The sequence below is a fragment of the Pteropus vampyrus genome, unplaced genomic scaffold (genome assembly GCF_000151845.1).
Source record: "Pteropus vampyrus isolate Shadow unplaced genomic scaffold, Pvam_2.0 Scaffold232, whole genome shotgun sequence".
Classification (NCBI taxonomy): domain Eukaryota; kingdom Metazoa; phylum Chordata; class Mammalia; order Chiroptera; family Pteropodidae; genus Pteropus; species Pteropus vampyrus.
Window position 1 is genome coordinate 633,654 of NW_011889013.1, and position 17,503 is coordinate 651,156.

The following is a 17,503-nucleotide window of genomic DNA, read 5'->3' on the forward strand; positions in this document are numbered from 1 at the left end:
CAACAGCTCCCCAGCAACTTCCCGAGCAGGGCAGGGCAGAGCGCCGTGGAAGCCTAGCTGCCTTCCCCTCCCGGCGCCCTCTCTTCGAAAGCTGACCCTTGGCTCCTGTTTGGAGAATGTACTTGGTTAGGGAAAAGGCGGTCTGATTACTTCTTGTTTTCAGGAAAGTGTGGATAGTGGTGAAATGTTCTGTCTCCTAAATTCTTCTTGTAGCGTATGTCTCAGCAGTTTTTGTAAGTGCCTAGAATGAGGTGTCCAATTGGGAACATAAAGAATACATTACTTAAATAAAAGTCTAAAAAATTATATAGCACTTCATCTAATACAATTCACACAAATAAAAGTAGGTAATTGAGGAATTTGGTCTTTTGTCCAAGTAACTCATTAAAGAACTTCCTCCTAATGGCATTTCTGGTTGCAAACAGAGAAACCTCTGGGGTGTGTACACTAAAACTGTCCCCTAAAGTTTCTTCACTAATTGTAAAGGAAATCGGAGAAGCCTATGTAGCTACGTTGCCTGAAACTGAGCCCATCATACCAATAATTGCATTTGGAAATATGCAATATTTTCTCTCTTAAATAAATGGACAAAATCATATTAATAAAGATTCTATATAGATGCTCTTGCTTTTTTTCACATTCTATTACCAATAATAACTAACAATGCCATGTACTATTATAACCGCTTATATGATATGAGCTTCATATACATTAACTCACATTACACAACAATCCCATAGGACTGGTACTATTGTTATTCTCATCTCACAGATGAAAAGCTGAGGCAAGGAGAGTTTAACTAATTTGCCCAAGATACACAGCCAGAAAGCGAGCAGGCATAATTCAAACTAGGGCAGTCGGACCCTGGAATTCATGCCATCGGTCAGCATCTACGCTTCCTCTCCCTATACCATCACAATAACTATCCATAACGACAGCAGGTGATACACGATTCTGCTAGTTGTTGATAAAAGTCTGGATGGGAACGTACAGACTGGCTGAAAGCCTGAAAACTTCCTCAAGAGATGAAGTTGTGGATAATAAAACTAAACACGAGAGAAGGAAAGTTATCGCTGTATTTTATTTTCCTTTTCAGATTTGCCTTCCCCAAGCCCGATACGTATGTTTAACAAGATATGGTTCAGGATGAAAAAGATGAATGTGGCCAGCAGAAATAGTTCAGAAGTCATGAGAGGGCCTGAGGAAATAAACTCTTACTTTTATGGCCGGTTGGCTTTCTGTTGCTCCTTACGATTGGTTAATAGCCCATATTGCACTGGAGTAGCACAAAAACCTAGAGACAAAGTGCTCTAACCACCTCCATCTGTACTGGTTGTCCAAATGTCCTGACCAGAGCACCTGCCTTTACCAGGTAAAGACATTCTCAGAAGAGATTAATTCTGGATATGCTAATTAAAACTTAAAATTAGTTAAGAGAATAGTTTTACTCACAGAATTTGTTCCAAGAACTTGAAGCTTTGGTTCCCCTGATTCCAGCAGCTTTGCGACCATATGAAGAAAGCTTTCTACAAATGGCTTGATGCTTTGAGAATGGCAAGCCATAAGAAGCTGGTCCAGTGCCTCCATAGCAATTAAAACATACCTAAGTGTAAGAGGAGAATAATGTCAACACATCTCTCACTCTCTTAATTCTAAATGTTTTTTACTGGAAGAATTAAGTTTACTTAAATACGCAAAACTTAGAAAGGCAAATTTAGTAGTTTCTAAGTGAAATCTTAATTTTCTGGACAATGATCTTAGATTATAAAATAATCCTAAAATTGAAGTATACAAACACTATACTATTCCATTTTCTCCTTATCAAAAACTCTTTCGGAGCTTTAGCATTACCTGTATGTCTATTTTCCTTTGTAAACATGGACATTTTCTGTTTTCTAGACTTTTAACCACATTCTTTGTATTTGACCCAAAATAGTTAATACAAGCAACGTGCCTAAATTTCCAACATAAACCATTTGTTATAATACGAATATATAAAACAATATTGGCAACAAGAGAACGTTAATAAGGAAGTGTCTCATACGTGTTACCTTACTATGTATCGAATTTTAAAGCACAGACTAAAAATTAAAAATAAAACTTTGGCTAACTCTGCTTCAACGATGAAGTATAAAACTATTTGTATCAAACTCACTAAAATGTTCTAAGCGGTAACAAAACACAAGTAGAGAAAGCCAATATTACTTGGAGAATGGATTACTCCAAGAAACTGGGATCATAAAATGGCAATATGGAAAAGCATTTGCAATCCAAATTATCCAAGGTGCAGAGACTGGATTAAGATGGCAGAGCTTTATTTATAGGCATTTTTACAGCTGGCACCAGTCCAAATCAGCATGCTCATGTCTTCTGAACCTTAATATCCAAGCCTAACATAGTTCTCTTTTATTACTCTTCTAATAAGTTGTGTTAAAAATCATTTTAAAAGGATCTTCCTCTTTGTTTTCAAGAGATTCAATTTAGGGAGTCAATTTCCACCATTTCCGTTAGAGGAGATTCAAAACTTAAGGGATGCTTAAGAGCTAAAGGCAACTCCGTTAACTAACATGAGTCTATTCTTAAAATCTGACCACCAGGAAAGTAATGGAAGCTGCAGCATCTATATGACATTACACATTTCTCTGTAAAATCTTACAATGTTTTATTCTCTACATATCACTTTTGCCTAACTAGATGGCAAAATAATTCATAAGATGATTTAGCTTATGAAGAATGTCCCAATGATACAATATTAGCAGCAATTAGTTTCCTTACCCAGAACGGTGTCTGACAACATCCCTGCTCAACCTTTCTGCCAGGTAAGAACCAATTCGATCCAGTTTCTCTGGAGCAGATACTGCATAAAATGTCAATTTCTCCATATCGGCTTTAACAAGCCCATCCTAAAACATAATAACAACAAGGTAAACAGGCTATCTATATTTGCATGCTTTCTTTTCTTTTCTCTTTTTTTGTATTTCTAAGTTTTGTTTGCTTCACATTTCCCCTTTTTAGATTGGTCATTAATCCCTATTTATGCTGAACCTTTCTGGACAGAGAGCCCCCTTAGTGTTAACAGTCACTATTTTGGATGCATGAAATTTTCAAAAAGTTCAAATGCTCTATTTAGGCAAAGCATTTAAACACACCTTCATAAGCAATGAATTAGTCCAACCTATATAGAGAAATAGCTCAATTAACTCTGGTATATAGGGAGTGGGGTATATTTTACTGAAAGATTTCAAATGAAATTTGTTTCAATTTAAAAAATCTAAATGTTATATTGTTAAGCCTATTATACTCCTTTAGATACACAACAGTGAACATTTAGCTTTTTTTAGTGTTTCAGAATTTGCTGTTACCATTACAATGTTGTAATTAATGAATGAGAAAGTATTAAGAACTGTATAAATCTATGCTTAGCCAATGCATTAAAAAAGCAGCTAGGATAACAGGTCCCTGATATGGGTTATCAAACTGTCATCTGTTTCTGCCCTCTCAAAGGTGGCATGCAATACAAACAGGTCTAATGATTCTCCCCACACTCATGACCGTGAGTCAATCATCACTCTAAAATACTTGGTCCATCATTTAGTCCAACTTAGCATTGTTGGAAAAGGTGATAAGGGCGACAGAAAAACTATGGAGATGGTGAATCTACAAATAAGTTTTATAAAATTTTTTCAAATTCGACTGGCCCCTCAGTGTTCTCTGGCTATTCCGCCATTTCTCTAGCGGAGTCGAGCCCTCCTATTTTGCACATACTACTCCACGTTCCTTGAACTACTCTGCCACCTCCTTCCCCTCTGACATCAAATGAGCTCTTCTCCTTCTCAGAGAAGACAAGACAGAAGCCATCAGATTAGAATTCACTGGCAAAAACAACCCTGCTTTCTCAGTGCCTTATAGGCCAGTGGTTCTCAACCAGGGGTGACTTCAGGCCCAGGGAAATGTCTGGAGACATTTGGATTGTCACATCTGAGAAAGGGGGTATACTGGCACCTAGTGGTAGAGACCTGGGGTGCTAATAAACATCCCACAATGTACAGGACAGCCTCAATAGCAAAGAATTAACTGAATCAAAATGTCACTAGAACTTAAGAAACACTACCCAAAGCAAAGGAAAGACCCCATCTCTGTCTGGCAGGCACTGGTCTGCTGGGCTCCTGCTGCTTCCCACGGCCTCATCTGGCTTCATCGGTTAGCTGTTCCTCCTTAGTCTTGCTTTCTCTGCATCATCATCTAAACATGACTGCATCTCACTCGCTGCTTTTTACCCCTAATTTTACTGAGGAATAATTTCTATACGATAAACTGCATCCAAGTATATGTCATTTGAAATGTGTCCGTTGTATATATCTGTGAAACCACCAGGAACAAACAAGAAACAGAATATATCCGTCACTGGCAAAAGAGGCCTCCTGTCCTTCCCTCTCCAGGCAACCACTGCTCTGCTTTCATCACTGTAAACCGCAGGCGTCGGTGGAATCACAGTGTGACTCTTGTGCATGACTCCTCTCACTCAGCTCACCTTCTCTCGTTCACCTGGATACCCCTACTCATCCAGCAGGTCTCAGGTCTTCCAAGGAGCCTTCACTGCGCCCTCGCAACACCCCTCCTGCGTTTGGGTGGGATGTTCTTATGTGTTCTTTTAGCTCACTGCATTTATGTCTACCATTGTATTTTGCCATACTGTTTTTTCAATCATTAAGCAAATGCTAATCAAGTGCTAACCACATGTCAGGCACTGTAACAGACACGAGATGCAACTTCAGCAAAGAATCGTAGTAACTCACTGAGTCCTCATGAGATTATGAAATAGGTACTATCTGTAATTTCCGTCTCACAATGAGAAACAGAGGGACTTGCCCAGGATCACATTACTAGTAACCTTAAGAAATGGTTTGTCTGCTTGTCCCCTCACCAAGCAGCTCTTTGAAGGCAGGGACTATGGCACGCAGACCTTTGCACTATCGGCACCTACTGTCCAATCAATTTTGTACTAACACAAGATTTTCTTTTTGTTGAATAAGTTAAAAATGAGCAATGCGGTCAACTGGGTTGTGGTTGCCACATGTTTGCAAGGTTCATGTAAACCTTTTTTAAAATCTTATTTTACAGACTGCTATTTAAATACATCTATTCTAAATACTTGGTAAAAATAAAGACTCTTTCTGTAACCATTCTCTAATTTACCTGTCACCAGTCCCATGATTAAGTTTTCAAAGCTCCCTCACTGCCTACAAGTTCAAGTGGATAAAGCAGACACCCTGTCTGCCATTCACATTCCTCCATAATCTGGCCTCCACTTTATCTTCAGTCATTGTATGCTCCAGACTACTTAGGATAATGATCTGAATATTCAGCCTATTAAATAAAACTCCCGAAATTTAAATCAGAAATTGTGGTTTACCAACATGTTTACCACCTATTACACTTTACCAATTTGAAGGTTCTTGATCTCACAAGCATCTCGTGCTCTCTCATGCCTTTTCTCTTGCTTGGCCCCTCATTTGCAACAAAGAGGCTAATTTCTGCTTCTCCAGATGGTGTGCACATCCTTCAAGGCTCGGCAAATCTCATTTCCTCTGAGGAACGCTTCCCAGAAATTGCCAACGCACAGAGATCTACCTCTTTACCACCTGTTTTACTTAACATTCTACTTACTGACTCAAGCACTGATGTAATATTTGTATGCTTTTGCTTTTTACCAGTCAATGGATAAAAAGCTCCTTAAAGGCAAGAACAGTACCTTAGGGATTTTTACATGCCACAAATTATACAGGAATCTGGCAGCCAATAGTAATTAAGTGATTAGCCTCCTCTAAATAGCTGAATGTTTAAATCAGATTTGATTAAGAATAAGATATATCTCATATGTCATGAGATATATAAGATATATCTCATATGTCATGAGATATATAAATTAATGTTAAGATAACCAAAAGGTTTCCATAGTTAGCTACATTATAAAATAAAGCAAATTCTAGAAATCAAACCCATGTAGCAGTTTTTGTCTATATCCATGTAACATTAAACTAAAGGAGTCTTAGAAAATTTGAGTATCAAAACCACTTAAACTCAGCTGCTTTGAAACCAGTAATCTTCAACAAAAAAGTAACTTTTACAAAAAATTTAGAATTTAAGTTAAAAGAGAATAAATTCTGCCTGGAGTATTCTTATTTTATATCTCAATTCTCTTGGAGAAACTGTGTGCTCCTATTCATTCTTTGAATCTTAGCTTAGATTCCACTTCCTTCAGGCCTTTCTTCTCCCGAACCCAAATTAGGTATCATTCCGACTCTAGTAGCACCCCGTACCTCACTTCTCTATCATGGCGCTCTTTAATACAATACTGCAATTGCCCATTTACTTGTCTATGAGCTCGGTGAGAGCAGAAAACCATGTCTGTGTTCACAGCTGTATTCCTGGTATTTCATACAAAAAATCTGGCACTGGTTCATAAATGTTTGATGAGTATTACTTAAATTTAGGAACTATACAGACAAAAGAATATCATTCCAGATTTATGCCTAATATTTGAAAAGGGTCTCAAGATTACACAAGCAAGCATGGCTCATTTAAAAGTAAAAGAAAGTATAAAATCAGTCGTGTACAGGTGAGATTTAGGGGTAAAGTAGAGAAATGAAATTAGGGAAACCTTGGGGAGGTCAGCAGGGGGGAAGGATGGGTCAGCAAAGAGAAGGATCAGGAGATGTAGATCAAATTACTTTGGGATCTTCAGGGAATATGTTGTCCACCAGGCGTTTGTAGCGAGGACGCAAAGCGGAACAGCAGCAACATACTCCTGTTCAAAAGAGAAAAAAAATCACAAAGTACAGAGATTATTCATATTGCAAACTCGCCTAGAAATTCAAGTTTCTAAATTTTAATGGGTTATTTAAAATAAAGGGAAAAAATTCAAACTGACAAACAGAAAAAGTCATGCAAATTCAATTACTGATTAAAAATAAAAACGTTAAATTTCTTCCCCCCTACCCAAAGACACTAGGTCAATGAATTATCCCAAAGTCCCAAAGCAAACTGTTCCGGGGCATGTGTATGCACATGCACACATACGAACCTACTGAATTCACCTGTAAAGCAAACACCCCATCTCGTGCTACTCTCCACCCTCCACCCTGCTTCCCCCAACTCCCCCTGCCGGACCCAATCCACTCAGCTCCAGTCACAATGGTCTTAAAATGACAGCTGTTCCTAGTGCAGCCGGTGAAAGCACAATAATCATACTAGGAACCACAAGAGAGGAGGAAATGAGCTCAGGGGAAAGTTCAGGAATTTCAAAAAATGCTGCAAGGCTGGTCTGTATGTTTTCAGTTGTTGGTGTTTTGGAAAGAACAATGGATTTAGGTCCAGAAAGACCTGGGCTCATCCCAGTTCTTTCAGGTAAGTGGCTCCATGAGCTTAGGTGAGGCACATCAGCTATCTGGAAAGAACCAGGTTTAGTGAGAGGGACAGGTTTTCTTGTGCTGCAGGGTGATAACTTAATAGGTGTGTTGGTCTTGAGCCATTACAAAATTATTCTCATGGTTTATGGAACTAGGGTATATGGATCTCTGTTCAGTGTGCATTTGTATGTATTTAGAAACAAAAACATGGGATGTGAGGACACTTGAGCAGGAAGTTAAGAGAACTCAGATCTAGGCAGACATCTGCTACTATCTTATCAAGTAATGTCATGCAAGAGACAACTGCTCCAGGTCTCACTTTGCTCAGGAAGTATGCATCATTCCCACATGCAATCATACACCAAATGCCAACCAGGTGCCCAGCACAAGCCAAAGCAAGTAAGACTGAGTCCACATCTGCAGTAGAGTGGAGCCATTAAAGGAATGATAAAAACAAGACAAGATTTATACAGCATCTTTAGTGATCATAAACATGCATACATCTATAAACATACATAAACAACGCGTACAGTATTTAACCATCTCTTGCGAACTAGTGGGAACTGCAGCAGATCAGACCATAGAACTTATTACTCAACGGCAACGGCTGGGTGAGACCCCAATGTGTCACTCTACACCCCATGCTTGTTCCACAGCACCACAGGTATGAGTGGTCAAATCGATCAACATCCAAATATTTCATTTACACCTACCACGTGGCATCGTGCTGGATGCCACAGATACAGGAAAGTATAAAAGACTTAAGTTCTTTACCCATGAGGTGTTTATAAACTCTTATAAAAAACACTGAATAATTCATCAGCATATACTTAGGCACTATATGCTGATAATATAAAATACTACCCATTATTCAGGATGTTTTCTACTTTAATAGAAGAAAAAAATTCCAGAGTCCATTAGGAGATTTTTTATCAGATACTAACACCAAAATACCTGAACTTCTCAGAGTCCAAAAGTGAAACAGTTCTGATTATTAGAAAGAAAAACAAGAGTAACAGTCAAATAAGCAAAAGTCATATTTGTTTCTACTATACCTCATATAAATATACTTTGAATAAATGTTAATACACTGAAATAAGTAAAAATCAGTAAGGACGCGGGGCACTGAGCTAGGCATTGCGGCAATGACAGAGGGAAAGAAGCTGATGACCGGATAAGAAGATTTAGAGGAATATACTCTGCTGACACTAGCACAGAGCCACATGACTAATCCAAACTGCTGTCATGGCAAAGAGACTGGCGAAGGGACTAAAACACAAGTCTCGGTGCCTGAAGTTTCCCATCAGAATGCAAAATTATGTTGTTTTCAATAATTGAGAGGATTCTTAAAAAACTATTAAGTTTCGTCTGCATCGACACTTTCTGAACTCGGGATCCACACAATCTCAGTTCCTACTTTGCCAATGCGGAAGTCTCCTGGGGAGACAGCCAGGCAGAAAGCGCAACGCGGAGCAGGCAGGCGGTGCTGCGGGGCGCGGGCTCGGAGTCGGCCCCGGGGACTCGGGGTTTCCTACCCACTGTCCAGCTGGGCGGGCAGGTCTCCTTCTCTTCACCTGTTTCCACATCGGTTAAATAGGTATAACCATGCCTTTTTCATATTTATTGGGAAAATTAAGTAAAATTGTATGTGAAATTCTTATTAAGGGTGTAACATATAGTAAACACTTAATAAAAGATATCTATTATTAGCAATGCAGTGAGAGAAGTACTTTAACGGAGGCAGGTGCTTGAGGCCCTTGAGATCACGTTCCCAACAATGCAAAACTTTCGCTGTAAATTCATCATCTAAAAAACACAACAAATTTTAGAGATGGTTCGCAGCTTTCAATAACAGTCTCGGTACCAGTGGGGTGACTGCCATTTCCTGTACACGAGGCGCGCAGCACTGTCCTAAGCACTTTGCAGCATTATTCATTTAGTCCCGTGGCAACTCGCTGGGGCAGCTGTGATCGTCTGTTTGGTATATGAGGAGACAGAGGCTCAGGGAGGCCCACGGGTCCCATCTTCAACGATCAATGGTGAGGAGAGGAGCTGAGAATCCAACCAGACCTGATGACTTCGAAGGGGAACTGCCACACTAAATTCAAGTACCGGCCGATTTCTAAATCACTTTAAACATCTGCACGTTCCACATCTCATGACCAACGAACGTGACAGCAGCAGGAATGAGTCTAATGAATGAGGAAGGCACTGTCGTACAGGAAAAAGAGAGGATCACAGCGAGTTTCCCCAGAAGGCCAGAAATGGTACAAAACAAAAACACCTTCTTGACCACTTGCTACATGTGAAAAGCCACCAACTACAGAGAAGATGCATGAAACCAGGTTTAAAAAAGCTCAATGTACTAAGGTTTCTATAAAATAAGAACATATGAAGATAATACGAGGTTAAAACGACTGTGGCAATAGTAATCACAAAAGAAATAACTACTATTTTAAATAAGAGAACACTGTACTTATAAACATCACGAGAACAAGTAAAATGACATCATCAGACCTACTTAGGCAGAGAAACGTGGCTGACTCCCTTGTCGAAGCCAATTCATAAGGCTTTTCGAATTCGGCTGCAGGTACTTGAACATATTCCTTCATGTTGTCAAGGACCGTTTTCTAGTTCGTCTTCCTGCTCCTACATCCTTTTACCTATTGCTCAGGACGTGCCTGGTTCACTTTACTTGTAATTAATTAGCAGAGGGCACTAATGTACTGTAACTTATCCAACTTGTTGACATCAAATGTAAAGCTATCAAGAACTTGATAATGTCGATATCGAATTCTGCTGGCAAGGTCAAAGAGCTTAAACAAGATACTGTTACAGTATCTGTATTGCTAATTTAATAAAAGCAGATTTTCATGAAGTTTAAATAAGAAAATAAACCCACTTACACCTTTTTTTCATCAAGGCATTCCTTTAATTCCCAACCTTCTTTTCTCCAAAGAGAAACAGGGCTAAGCGTATCATCAAAAGCCTTAAACAACTGGCAAGTCTGAGCAATGTGAACTCTTCCTTTAAATGATTCCAGCGCATAAGGAAGGTAATCCACTGCTCTACTCCTGTGGCATGTGCAATTCAGAACTGTGCTTATGATACACTTAGGAGGGATGTGAAGTCTCGACTGGGATAACTCAACTATGGGAAAATGAAACTGGGGCAGAATTAGAAAGAGAAAAATTAGCGCAAAAAAAAAAAAAAAAAAAAAAAAAAAGCCAGGTTCCTGGGGCATCTGTTCAGTAAGGCTCCAAGCCCCAGTCAGTGACCAAGAAAATCCTTCCCCTCCCTCTCTGGGTTAGGAGCATCACATTAACATAAAAACCACCTGGATGCAGAAGCCACTTAAAAACATTACATATTTTCACTAAGTTTTGCACACTCCTAAATTCACCATTTTTTTTCTTTACAGACACCCCAAGACAAATTCTCCTCCTTGGCTCCCCTGACATCATTCTCACGTGGACTCACCGAAGTCCCCTAGTCCTCACCTCACCTAGGAGCGAGACGGATCAACCTCCAGCGGTCCCTTTCTTCAATGATGAGGTTTAGAATTAATTTCCAACGAGTCCTGACTCATTCACAGAAGAGCTTGAATAGAGGCCCAGGAAACCTCACAGCTGAACTGAGAGCAGTTTGGATCGGGCACGTGGGCACACAGGTTCCGGGAGAATTCTGCTGAATTTTAAGTGGACTAATGTGCATGCCTGGCATAAAGCAGACATTTAAAAAAGTGTTCCTTCACTAAATGAATGTAGATGCAATGTTCACTAACAGATACAATGAATTTAATATCTGCTCAGTCTGTGCTTTAAGAATCAAAGTAATGATGAAGTACAGCGTCCACTAAATAAATGCCAGAACAAGACGGTTTCTCTGACACATGGATGACGTCAGAATCGCTTTAAATAATTAGTGGTTTATTTTTAGGCCTAGTGAAGGCCCTCAATCATCAAGGTGAAAAGAGACAGACTGCTTTTCTATTAGAATACTTTAAAGAATTCATCACTTCAAGAATTCTAGCTCTGTGGTGTCCAAAAAGCTTTAAGAGTCTGTATCACATATTCCCATCAAGGTTAAAATTAAAAGTGAAGTTATTCGTATAGTTAGTGTCATAACATGTTTGCTTCATACAATTAAAAAAAGATTTAGTAGTATCAATTCCACTCACACATATTCTCCCAACTACAAAATACTAAACACACACACACACCCCCCATACACATATACATGTGTTATACAGACAGCCTGTTATATGGGTGTTATTCCTGTACCTGACACATATGTACAGGGCACTGTGCTAAAAACCCCCTACAGGATATTAAAAAGAATTTTTTGAAAAGACATTTAAAAATTGAATTTTAAAATAATATTTGGACAACATTTGAAGACAAGGGATGTCCAATGTCAAATAGACCACACGGTCACAGGAGCCACAGCAGTTCGGAGAGAAAGCACTTCAAACTCACGTGAAGAGAGGTTTTAGAGAGGACGTGGGACTTGAGTTAAGGGCTCCCCTGAAGAACGAGCAGACTGAACTATAAGGATAAGCTGGGGACAGTGAAGGACAACTGCAGTCAGATGGAACAGTGTGAGCATCACTATGGAGGACGGCACATGGAAAAACCAAAATGCATTTTCTAACGACCCAGAGCTTAAAAAGTAAGGAATGTGGTAAGTGGCACAAAGGCAGCATCAAAGGGGTTTGGTGACTAATTAGGGGGTCAAAAAACGGGAACAAAATATTCTTATCTTCAGGAAAGTGTTTCTTCTAAAAGGAGTTTAATCCATTAGGAGTATTTTATTACACGATTCTTTCCACATGCAATTCTACACCTCTCCTTTCATTCTCAATGTCACTACTTGCTCTTCATACCCAAGCACACATACAGCATGGGAGAGAGAAGGGCGACGGCGGCAAGACCTGGAACTAAAGCTCCAATCGTCTTAAAAGATGGTCTTCCCACTGCACTGCAATACCTGGCTCATGCTCGTATATGGTGCGTGTGTGTATTCAGGTACTGGAGTAGCTGAGGTGACCCAAGGAAAACAGGAGGGAGTTAGGGAGAAAATCTTGGGGAAAGCAAATATTTACAGGATGAGCAGTAGAGGAGGAAGTGAAAGAGAAGACATCTAATGCAGCAGGGACAGGGGCGCCTATGAGAATCTGAGGCCCGAGGATCTGAGGCGGAGCTGAGGCGGTGATGCTATGCTAGGGAGCGGCTGCAGACACAGATGAAGCTTTGCCCTCTGCCCTCTGCTCCCCTCCTGCTGCGCGGCCCAGTTCCTAACAGGCCACAGACCAGTATGGGTTCATGGCCCTGGGGTTGGAGACCCCTGATCTGAAAACTATAAAAGAACAGTGTTAGAGAAAAGAAGAAGAGTATTTCAAATCCTGTGCCTTCTACAAAAGAACCACTTACGTGGATAAAAGAAATAAGGACTTAAGAAAAATACTCCAAGAATGAGGAAAGAGCAGAAAAAGAAATTAAGAGCATTAAAAAAAAAAACAAAACATGAAAACCTCAGATTTTATGGTACATTAAAATTTCAAGATGGATTAACTATATTGACCCAAAATAAATCAAAGCAATGGCAGTTTCAGAAAATCCAGATTGAAAATCAGTCTTCTACAGACTCTACATTTGATGTGGGGAAAAAAAGAAAGAGACTGGTCACACAGTTTACAATGATTATAGGATCTTATTAAAAATAAAATAATGGATAATATCAAATATCCCTATAAGGATCTACTAATATATTTCACTACTATTTTAATCAGTTTTTAGTAAGATACAAGTCTTCTATTTAGTATGTTTTATAATTTTGAATAAATAATGAAGGCTAAAATAACTGATTAGAATGAGACAACAGCAAAAGGAAAGTTCTACTGTCATAATAAAGATTTTAGTCTTTGATTTCATGATCGTACATAAATATAAGGTACAAGTTTCTTAACTTTTTCTTCATTAATGTGATCCTTTTGTTTACTATGTGCTAAACATTAAAAAAAGTAATATTGCAGTATGTTCACCTTAGCTACATAGTATATCATATATAGTTCAACTAAGTTAAATAAACCTGAAAGCATAGAAGATACAAATGGTCTTTTCAAATCAACACAATACTTTCTGAAACCTTGTGAATGCGTTGCATCCATGATCAATGAACTAAGCCTCTAAAACAGCCATCAGAGCTAGTATCTGACCTACTATGTTTCATAATTTTTGAAGCATGCATATTTTTTAAGTCATGGTGAACACCAGCATTACCTTGGTGTGTTCACTGGAGTGCACATCACTATTGTCTTTTTTATGCATCGTTAGCAAAATTTAAGGAAAGAGGACTTTGGTTTTTTGTTTTTTTTTTTTTAAGTTATTTCTTCCCTTTGGCCATAGGAAAGAAATGACTTATTCTTGAGAACTTCTCTATTCAGATTTTTGTATAGGCAGGTATATTTATATCATTTTTATGTTTTTGTGTTTTCATATTTTACATACTGTGAAATCGAATCTAAATCACTTCATCATAATCATTTTTATATAATTCTCTGGATGCTCTTCACATATCGGCGGTCACAGATGAGGTACAATACATTACCTGCCTTTAAGTAGGTACCTTACTGTCAATTGAAGGGAGTTTTGCCCCACTTCATGGATTCTTCAAAAATGTATTGCTAATGGGTCTAACTGTGGATGGATTGTGGTAGAGAATATTTGCAGGCTACGAAATGCAATTCATAATGCTTAATAAAAATCTTCATTCTTTTAGTTTTAAAAAATGCTTAGCACAGCACGTGTCACATATTAAATGTTAAAATATCAGGTATTACCCAGATATTTAAAGGATGTTACATACAAAACAGCCTAGTCTGTGATGCCCTCACAGTACAGAATTCGGATACAGGTAGTCAGAATGGAGGATTCCCTGAGCATCCAAACGGGATCATCTGCCAGTTGCTGTCAAGACTCGGACTAGAAGTTACATTAAGTCATCTCTCCGTGATTCCTTCTAACTTTAAATGCAAATGACACTCCAATTCAAAAGCAAAGGAACATTAACGAACATCAACTCCATGTAAAGTAATATGCAAAGTACTAGGAAAGGTACAGAAAAGACCAGCAATGCAAAATATTATTTACAAGAACTCATATGTCTGAAAGGGTGGAATAAGGCACACACATAAGCAATATTAGTAAAACATAAGAGAAATGAGAATTCACATAACTAGAGAAGTCTAGAAAAGCTACTGAGCGCCTGGGACCCCATCCCCTGGGGCTGTGGACCAGAACCAGTCTATAACCTGGCCACACAGCAGGAGGTGAGCAGCGAGAGAGCCAGCCAAGCTTCATCTTTATCTGCAGCCGCTCCCCAGAGCTAGTAGCATCCTGCCTCAAGAGATTCTCATAGGAGCACTGGTCCCTGGTGCCAAAAAGGTTGGGGACCACTGATTAGGGGATGTGAAAATGAGCTCAGCCAAGCACAACTGAGTAAAATGACTAGCCAAGCTAATATAGCTTTGGAGACTAAGGGGAAAAAACAACTGGAAAGATAAATTAGCAGTAGAGTAAAGACATATATATTAAATATATTGTTCTCTTTCCTCAAAATTTTAGAAGATCTTAGATACACAGATGAGAAATTCTGACTTCACTCTGTAGGCAACGTTAACAACTTATGTTTAAGGAGGGCAGAAGCATGATGAAAATAATGCAATTATGAGTTCAGTCTGCTGACTGCATCGAATGATTAAAAAATTACTTGGGGGAAAAACTGTAAGATAATCATATTAATAGCTATGAGAGAAAATACAGAATCAAGGACAAAGGATGGAGATCTTTCAATTAAAACCTGGCTTAAGACGACTGTACCTAAAAGTATTTAATGTACTTAAGACAGTATAGACAGTATAAAGTTTTAAAAAATATAATCAGATGTTCATATTGCTATTAAATAGTTTCAGTTTATTTAATTAGATGTATGTCATTTCTGAGTATTATAAAATTATTGGGGACTGTTTGTGGAAATGATTCCTATGGTATAAAAAGCTAATCATCATACTTTGGTACTAAATAACCTCTATATTGGTCCTTAGTTCTCATGAGAAACAATCTAATAAACATTCTTTTTATGGCCTAAGAAAGGGGAGCTGAATAACAACTCTTAGCAAGACACACCAACTGCAGCAAAGTAAGTCAACAAGGTCTCAGAACACAAGCTGAACGTCAAAATGTAAATCGTGCTGCAGGCTTAAGATTTTTAATTACTCAAGGAAGGAATACACCTACTACATCTGTCAATGACTATTTGAAAGTCAATTTCATTCATCTGCACTTACCACTGTTCCCACTTCTTTATAAGTCAAAGGAGGCTGCTTCCTAAGGAAAGCTGAAGGTACAGATGGTTTAAGGCATCAGTTCCTCCCACACTGCACACTGGCAAAGAACGTAAAGCAGGGAACCTGGACCTCGGTTAGCTAATGTAGGCTGCCATTTTTTCTCATTTTCATGCTTTGATACTTCCCTTCCAAATTTACCTGCCATGCACGTAACAAGAAAGTCTACTAAAGTTCTTGGTAAAGAAAACACTTCATATTAAAATCAGATGAACGTTTAAAGTTCAATCTTAGACTCACAGTAACAACTTTTTATTCCTCCTTCCTCCCCAAAAGTTGCCTGAACGTGGCATTTCCAATTTGTGAAAGTGAAAAAAACAAAAAAATTCCAGATGCCTTTGAAAGGCTGTTGTTAGGTCTATGTAAGGCAGAGTGAACAACGGAAAGAATGCGAGTTTGAAATACTTTAAGGACTCTGCCCTCCACAACTTAAAACACTTGTATTGTGATTATGGTAACCTGGTACTAGATGACTTCAGATTTTTAAACTTAAAAAATACCATGTAAGTCTGAAAATTCAAACATAAAAATATCTTCCTAACGATTAAGAAATTAAAAAGAACTGGCATTTCAGAATTTTAGAAAAGTCTCCTAATAGTTATCGAAGTGTGAGTCCCACTGAATCAAAATCTGGGAGGAAAGAAAGATGAGGCATCTGAGAATTCACATTTGTAATTGTTGCTTGGGTAATTCCCAGGGTAGTTTTTGTTTTACATAAAAAGCAAGTACTTTCCATATACTTAAAACAGGTAAATTTTATAGTATACAATATCTCAATAAAGCTGTTTTTAAAAATCATTTTTTTCCTTCATTATGCTTATTGTAACCTTAATATGTAGCTGTAATCCTAAGGTCGAAGTTTAAAACCTGACCACAAGCAACCCTATTGTCCAAAATGGATACCTGGACATGAGGCCCAGCAAACAAAATTCCCGCTTAAACAAACTAAGACACTACAATCTGGGAAAATAAACCCTGATATCAAAAGATGTTAATTTGTCACCATTATGAGCATAAGCAATGACTGTGACTTTTCTCAGTTAACTATGTTGGTTTGAGTTGTTTTTATTTTAAAATCCTCTGAATATTTCACAAGTAGGATATGAGTTATTCCAGGAAAAATTGAAAACAGCTTTAAAATTCCCCAATTACTTAAATTTTAACAAATTTTGATCTCATTAGTCACAAAGTAACAAGTGTTAAATCTGTGTGGGTGTCTGTAACTTCCAAAATTATTTTTAGAACAAATATGTTTAATGTACCAACAGCATTGATTCTTCTTATAGATATCATAACGCCCACGGTATTGACACCATATGTTGGAGATTTTCATTTGAATAGAGATAATTAAGTTTTCTGATCAAAGAGTAAAGGAAAAGATAGGTGGCATTCTAACTATGTATCTAAACAGAATGTATATTCTAAAATTATTTCTCTATCAAAAGTTTGAAGATAGCAAAATATAACATAGGACTTGAGTAAGCCTAGCTACGTAAAAAGTTTAATTAAAAAAATATTAAGCTACTGATTTAAGCCTTCGAGGTTCAGTGCTTGATACAGTTTCCCCAAATATCTAACTAAAGCACAAAGACTCTAAACATTTTGTATTCACATCATACATGAGATTGTGGTGATACAAAAATCAAAGGCCTAAGGATTCTTTCAATTTTCAGATATTCTTTTATCTATC

General features: G+C 38.2%; 1 protein-coding gene across 4 annotated transcripts in view; it reads right to left on the bottom strand.

Moving 5' to 3' along the window:
- Positions 1–17,503, bottom strand: part of EFR3A (EFR3 homolog A) — a 78,630-nt gene that overhangs the window by 49,175 nt on the left and 11,952 nt on the right. Inside the window, exons 2-4 of one of the 4 annotated variants that reach the window (XM_011373822.2) lie at positions 6,732–6,808; positions 2,776–2,903; positions 1,453–1,603 (exon numbers count right to left, since the gene is read on the bottom strand). In XM_011373822.2, coding sequence (XP_011372124.1) covers positions 1,453–1,603; positions 2,776–2,903; positions 6,732–6,808 — 356 coding nt within the window. Of the gene's footprint in view, positions 1–1,452; positions 1,604–2,775; positions 2,904–4,111; positions 4,304–6,661; positions 6,809–17,503 lie in introns of those variants that run through there. The other 3 variants (XM_023519711.1, XM_023519710.1, XM_023519712.1) reach the window with 3 other exon arrangements.